Below are 7,184 nucleotides of genomic sequence, written 5' to 3'. Positions count from 1 at the left end.
ATTTTCAACCTGCTTACCTATAGACTGGCATTCACACCCACCTCACTAATGGCTTCTTGTTGGGCAACCTCTTTGTCTACGGAGAGATAAATGTTTCCCGTACTACAATGTAAATGGCATATACACAACGTCATCCAAGACTTCCTTTTGCCTGCAAAACTTTATCTTAACATAGAACTTGACATTTAGATACTACAGAATTTTTGTGTAGGTATCTGAGCAAGTCAGTAACCTTTTACTGCACTAAAACATGACTAAGAAGCTCTTTTTAGAGCTACTGGAAATCATCTGTTTTAAGTCAATGGCAGTGTTAGTAGAACACAACCAGCAATCTGATACTGTGAACGAGAATCCTCTCATTTATCATTGTGCAATGGAAAAAACAAACAAACCCCACTTATTTTCACAGTTACAAAGCAGAGCTGCTCCTAGTAATGCACAGTATTTACATGGCAGAAGTTGTTTATATTGCATTTGGTAGTATGAGAAAGAGGAAAGAATGAACAGCATTATGTAGGTCAACTGCAGTATAACTTAACTATATAAAACCATCACAATGTTGAACACTCAGTACACGTATAGAAGCAGTGTCCTTAGCCTACATTTATTTTCATAAGTGTAGTGGTTTTGGGGGAGAAAGAATAAAAATAGGCCTAAAAAGCACAAGAAAGAGCAAATGAGCTTTCTAAATAATTTAGATGAGAAACATTTTGAACAGAATCAGCACAGTATTTCCAGCCTGTTTCTTAAATCAAGTACAAATTGGTAAAGGAAATCGCTTGCATTGCAATAAAGTGTTCAACTATGTCTTGCAAAATAATTAAAAAAGAATCTTCAGCAAAGTAGCAATTAGGTGATTTGCAAGCTGGTTTAAGAAGTGTGTAACTGAGACTGATTGTAAAGTTATTTTCTGCAAGGGGAAAGTGCCATCCTATATACAATATTACAAAAAAGTGTCTGATGCCACAGGATCAGTGACACTACATTTCAGCAATCTGAATATATTAGCTATAAGATGCACGCTTCCCCTATTTAATGTGTCTTCAAAAAAACCCTAAAAAGCCACTAAATTTAGAGCTTCTAAATTTGTGTGTGTTCATGAATTGCTGTTGGGTTTCCCAGCAGTCTGTACAGCATCTGAACCTAAAGAAAGTATACAACCTATTCTAAAAAATGTTGTTTGCATGCACAACTGCCACAGACTTTCAGCTTACTCAGTAGAAAGGTTAAGTAAGAGTCTATCCTTTTCTGTGGAGCTGTCTGTAAGTTAAGCAATGAGAAACAGCTGTAATGTCCAGCAATAGAAATGTGTTCTAAAAAATTTAAATACATAATCCCAAAAAAATGAAAGAGAGCATTATTGCTGTTTTGAGAGCTATTTTTTTCTTGTGCACTTGTTTGTCTACTGGGCACTCAGACAAGCCAAGATACTTGTTTGTACGCTTGGCAACTCCTCCATCCTTTCCTCCTTTCCCATTTTTCACATCCTCGGTCAAAGTCATCCTCTTATTTGAGTCGTTCAGGTTGGAGGCTATCAGTCAGACACTTCAGTTGCTCTTCCCCTAGCTTGATCTTGTCCTCAAGCTCTCGTTGCTCAATGATGAGGGCTGACTTCATTTTTACAAAGTGCTCATAGTCTGCTAAGTTCTCCTCACTCAGGTAGTTTGCCAAAATGTCAAAGACAATGCGCTCTCGACGATCCAGGTTTTCCTTCAGTTCTTTTGCATCTTCATGTTGCTGGGTCAGAAGCTTCTGCTTCTCTACCAATGTCCGCTTAGGAGAAAAGAAAAACAGTTTAAAATTCATTGGATTCACCAGGCTGGGACAACAGCTTCAGTGTTTAAGTCTCAAGTCTGTTTTATCTGCAAGACTTTTCTGAATACTTAGAGAGGTGGGATAAGATCTCTTCTTAATGCGTCATCTAATAAAATGCATTAACAGGAAAAAAACCAACAGTGAATCAATGGAATATTCACCATTAATTTCTATTGGTCTCAACAGCAACAACTTCAAAGACTACTATTTGATAGTCCAGAATAATTATATAAAATATAGTTGCCTTTGAGAAACATCCAAGTTCTCCAAATTAAGACTTCACTCAGCAATGACTTACATCTTCAATACACAGCACCCAACTCTCACAATGAAACAGCTCTTAGAGAACCAACCAACAGACTAATTAATGGAGCAATTGGCTCTCACACAGCTCTTGACACTGTGGTATTTCACAGTTCTGCTGCAATCCGCATGGCCTCTCCAGGAGACATGAAGTCATGTGGTCTTAAAATACAAGGAAGTGCGAGCACTGGGGCAAGAAAATAGGAGAGAAGTAAAAAAAAAAGAAAGACATCTTCCCAAAAGGGCTGTAAACTTTCTGCTTCCTGCACTCTCTAGAGACAAAATAGGATTTTTTTCTCCATTCTTTGAATGGAGAAACACACGAAGAGGACAGGAGCTATATCCCATTCCCACATATGTATGAGCATGAAGGGTGAGGCACAACTCACTCAACTTCACCTGTCTACACAGTCAACAGCCACATCTGAATCATTCTGGCACACTCCTTTAGCAGTGTATGGAAAGAGACAGGAGTGGCATTAATCTGACCTATTTCAGCTGTTTGCCTAGAAATTACTGCCTTTTTCCACTGACAGAGTATGGCTGGCCTACTCTGACATCAAGAATTCCCCTAAAGATTTCTGTACTTAATTAAAAAGTGCCCCTAAGAGGTACCATTCTATAACTGTTAGCTTTGCTTCAGAGATGAATCTTCTTTGAGAACGTATGACTTCAAATAAACCACAGTCTTCTCAAATAAATGTGTCTTTTTCTTTTTTCATTTGGACATTATGTTAAATCACACATGCAATAATAAGCCAAAAGGAGTTGCAGAAAAGTGTTTTCCTAGACATAAAATAGAATACTTTCAAGATGGTGTATGAGACAAAAGAGGATAGAGAGAGCAATCTTCAACAGACCTCTCTGTCAGAGTTGCGTGTGTATCCTGTGCTGCCTCTTCTTCTATAGACTGAACAAAGTTCAGAGGGTGAAATGCCTTAAGACTTGCACTCTCAATGTACTTAAAATATACAACCTAGATTACCTCAGGAGTCAAGACAGCTATGGAAGACAAGTCACAGAAATCACAATGATTAGAAAACCCACAGTTCAGTCTTCCTTTGGGCATCTGCCAGGGAAAAAAATCCCACTGTGAGTTGCAGCAGAACTATCTGCTGTGAAGAAATATAAGTATTCTCCTAAATTCAGCAGAGGAACTAGAAGCCAAGCCCAAACTTGGAAGCCTTGCAGCTTCCTGAGAGGAAGAATTAGGTAGACTTTGGGGAACATAAGAGGGCATAGATCAAACAGCTGGTAACTCAGTTGTAGAGTTACCCACCTAACCTTGGGATGAAATAGCTCTGTTCTTCAAGCCATTTGCTATCATTGTCAACAGACACAAGAACAATCAAATGTTTAGTCCTTCATAATAGTTTCTGAGATTTAAGTTGTATGGTTTCTTTTCACCAAGCATGTCTTTAAGTGGAATAGGAGTAACCTGACAATTTTTTTTTAGGGAAGGTACACACTATTTTAATTATGAACTTTGTATGACACTTTAGTACCTCTGCCCTGTGAAGGTTCAGGGAATACCAAAGAGAAGTGTGGTGCAGAAAAGTAGAAGGCAAATGAGAAACCTCTTGAATTTGCTTTTACCTCTGACAAAGATGACTGACACTTGAAAGCATGTTTTGAAGTGTAAAGTGAAACACACTGTGGCAGGCTCAAGACACCATTCTGGAGGGGGTTCTTTGAGCACTGGGTAAATGGCTCACCAGGCCTAATGGCATAAATGATGTCTGAAGTTTTCATCTGACTAACTTCAAACAACCAAAGCCAAGCAGAGTGCAGAAGGTTTTTTTTTGCAGCTGGCAGTGATCTGAAGCCCCAGCCAAACACAGTTCATCTGAAGTTCCTCTGTTGGAACTTTCTATTTAGAGTCTTTCTCAATAACTGTTAGCTGTTTTGAACCACAGCCACATGAAGAGGGACTCCCTCTGTGTATTTGCCTTTCCAGCATCCGGTTTCTAAACTGCTATCCCTGGCACTTGTCCCTGCTCTTGTGATAACAGGTCTTGTAGGTCTAGGCACCTCATCACATCTGTGGACGGCTGGTTCAGGTTCTTAACACATTCTGGCTTTTATTGATAAGGAAAGTAATGAGAAGACACTGGTCTCATTGTGTGGAAGGAAGGGGGCTTGTAACTGTTTCAGATTAAGCCCCTTTCAGAAGCTGAAGTTGAAATACCTGATAAAGCTCTTTGTGGCAGAAGACACCTATGACAGAGCATCTAATAGTCAAAGTACTAATCCAGCAGTGATTATTTGCATGCTGACAGACTGTTTATTTAGAAAGTCTGCTGAGCTGTTGGTGGTTCCTAGAAAGTACAAAATTATCAGAGTAATGTTAATTTGATACACCAAATACCATGTGACCCACAAAATACCACAGGACAAACAAAAAGCCACATGTGTCAGGCTGAATTAAGTGATATGCACACATAACCTACATCTGTTGTATTTATAGTCACGAGTACCTGGGGGGGACTTGATGCATCTGTGAAGTATCTCTGACCAACACTTTAAGATGTATTTCTGAAGTTACTATGGCAAGCCTTTGGTGTCAGTGCATGAGAAGATGAATGGGGATTAGATTAGGTTAGGGATTGGGATTTCTGTCAGTCAAAATCTGACAGCAGAGCACACAATTTCTGACTGCCCTTACTGCATCACCTGGTCACATTCTTCCTTTTCCACACCTAGCCAATAAACTATTTTAATCACAGCTCTCAAACTGTGCTTACTATATGCTCATATATTTTGGTAGCTCATTCCTCAGCTCACACTCCCACCTTTGAGCCCATTAGGCAACTGCAACTGCATTTAGAAAAATGAAGTCTAAAGAAGGATTAAATTCCTTTGAGTTTCAGAAGCTTTGATCGGTGCTCTAATAAGCTGTCAAATATCTTCTCTTTGCCTCAGTTAGGCAGGGCTCTGGACAGCCCTTAAACAAGTATGTCTGACAGCAGCTAAGGCCAAACAACAAAAGCACAGCTTCAAACTAGTCCCAGCACTTGCTAGTTCTTACTGGTGAAACAGAACCACAGAATCATTGTTTGGAAAAACGAGCCTAACTTTACCACGTTTAGTGCTAAACCATGTCCCTAAGCACCACATCCCTAGGCAGCCTGATCCAGTGTTTGATAACCCTTTCAGTGAAGGATTTTCTTCTAATATCCAATCTAAACTTCTCCTGGTGCAACCTGAGCCCATTTCCTTTTGTCCTGTTGCTTTTTACCTGGGAGAAGAGACTGGACCCATGTCGCTACAACCTCTTTTCAGAGAGCTATAAGGTCTCCCCTCAGTCCCCATCTCTCCAGGCTAAACAACCCCAGTTCCCTGAAATGCTCCTCCTAATACTTGTTCTCCAGATTCGTTGTCCTTCTCTAGACTTGCTCCAGCACCTCAATGTCCTTCTTGTAGTGAGGGGCCCAAAACTGAAGAGAACTTGAGGTGCAGCCTCACCAGTGCCGACTGCAAGGGCACGATGACTTCCCTGCTCCTGCTGGCCACACTATTCCTGATGCAGGCCAGGATGCTGTTGGCCTTCTTGGCCACCTGGGCACACTGCTGGCTCAGGTTCAGCCAGCTGAAGAAAAACAGTGTGAATTCACTGCCTGTGGAAAAAACTTTTGTTACAACACTTAGGTAGAGTGCAGCCATTTCAGTCCACAGCTATAAGCCAAAAATCCCACTTCCCATTCATTTCACTGTAGAAGCTAAGCTCACTTGACACATATCTGCCTGCCCAACCTCTCTATTTATTTTTTGTTAGCCTTTAGGTTTTGCACATGTTTACATCTCTCCTTTGGTGCATATCTCTACTGCTAGATACCTGTTTCTCAGCTAAGAGGTGATGGGATCTGGAGCTAAACAAAGTGCTGCTAGAAGAGGTGGCATTCAACAGGTAAGAGTACCTCAAACACTCCTGAAATTTTCACATCTGCTGGGATTCCTCCATATCACTACTCTGCTGTTCTGCTTGGGTAAAACAAGCTTTCTATTGAAAAACTATTTTAAAAATGCATCTATCTCCCTTCTCCCCACTTTTTAAATTTTTTTATATAAGTCTTGTCCTTCTGTCATTTTTTGCTCTTGTTCCTTGCTAGGCTCTGTGGAAGAAGCTGTAGTAGATGAGAAACAATTTATTTGTAGCAACCTTACAGATTTTTATCAAGATCCTTGCTGAGTATAAAGAACTCTGTAAACTTTCTGCATTACAGCACAGTGACACTCCTTTTTCCCATCTTGAATTGTCAGAATTTTGTTTCCTTTTTTTAATACTCTGATCAGTAGTTCCCCTGTCTTTAGCATTTGCTAAGCAATCTGGTTTTCAGTAAGCTGCACCCCAAAGTACCACTTTTTCTCACCAAGCTATGTGCAATTTTAGCACTCCAAGTAAAACCAAGGCAAAGAGGAAAGTTTTTAGAAATGTAAAGAAAATGGCCTAATGGAATTTATCCATTCACTATCCCTTATCTCAAGGTCTGCAATTTAGATAAACAAAACCAAGCAAAAAAAAACACATCAAGTTCATTAAATGCAGGAATATTATTTTTGGGTTTTCTCACCCGTTCTTCTGGAGAGGTATTTTCATCCAGGTTATTAAGGGCATTTTCCACCCGGGCCAGACGACCTGATAGTGACAGTAGGAGGTTGACCACTTTGTCAAGGTCGCCGATAAACATCTTGAATTTGTCAAACTCATTTGGTTTGCAGACTTCTTTCACAATGGCCTCTACCTCCTCCCCCAATATATTGTTTGCTTGGATGTCTTCCAGAAGTGTTTCTCGTGCTTCTCTCAGCACCTGCAGCTTCCTACTAATACTGTCAATAAGTTCTTGCTGTGGAAAACAAAGAGGATGAGAATTTATTAGCGCTACTGCATTTCTCCCCACTTCTGAAAGTCATGTCAGAAATCTAGCATTTTAATACATTCAAACTCCCATCTGGCTTGGACAATGAACACATTACAAATAAATATATGCCTAAGGTCTGTGCCTCTGTATTCAAAGGTTCAGGATGTAGGTTTGCAATGCACAGCTGGAGACCTGTGTTAAAGCAAT

General features: G+C 40.1%; 1 protein-coding gene across 1 annotated transcript in view; it reads right to left on the bottom strand.

Moving 5' to 3' along the window:
* Positions 1 to 962: 962 nt before the first annotated feature.
* SHROOM2 (shroom family member 2) overlaps positions 963 to 7,184 on the bottom strand; it is a 72,355-nt gene continuing 66,133 nt past the window's right edge. The window contains exons 10-11 of the mRNA XM_010004656.1: positions 6,690 to 6,962; positions 963 to 1,773 (exon numbers count right to left, since the gene is read on the bottom strand). Coding sequence (XP_010002958.1) covers positions 1,507 to 1,773; positions 6,690 to 6,962 — 540 coding nt within the window. The 3' untranslated portion in view covers positions 963 to 1,506. The remainder of the gene's footprint in view (positions 1,774 to 6,689; positions 6,963 to 7,184) is intronic.

Source organism: Chaetura pelagica, unplaced genomic scaffold (assembly GCF_000747805.2).
Source record: "Chaetura pelagica isolate M959 unplaced genomic scaffold, ChaPel_1.0 scaffold178, whole genome shotgun sequence".
Classification (NCBI taxonomy): domain Eukaryota; kingdom Metazoa; phylum Chordata; class Aves; order Apodiformes; family Apodidae; genus Chaetura; species Chaetura pelagica.
The sequence above is the reverse complement of the archived record's forward strand: the minus strand, read 5'-3'. Positions and strand labels throughout refer to the sequence as shown.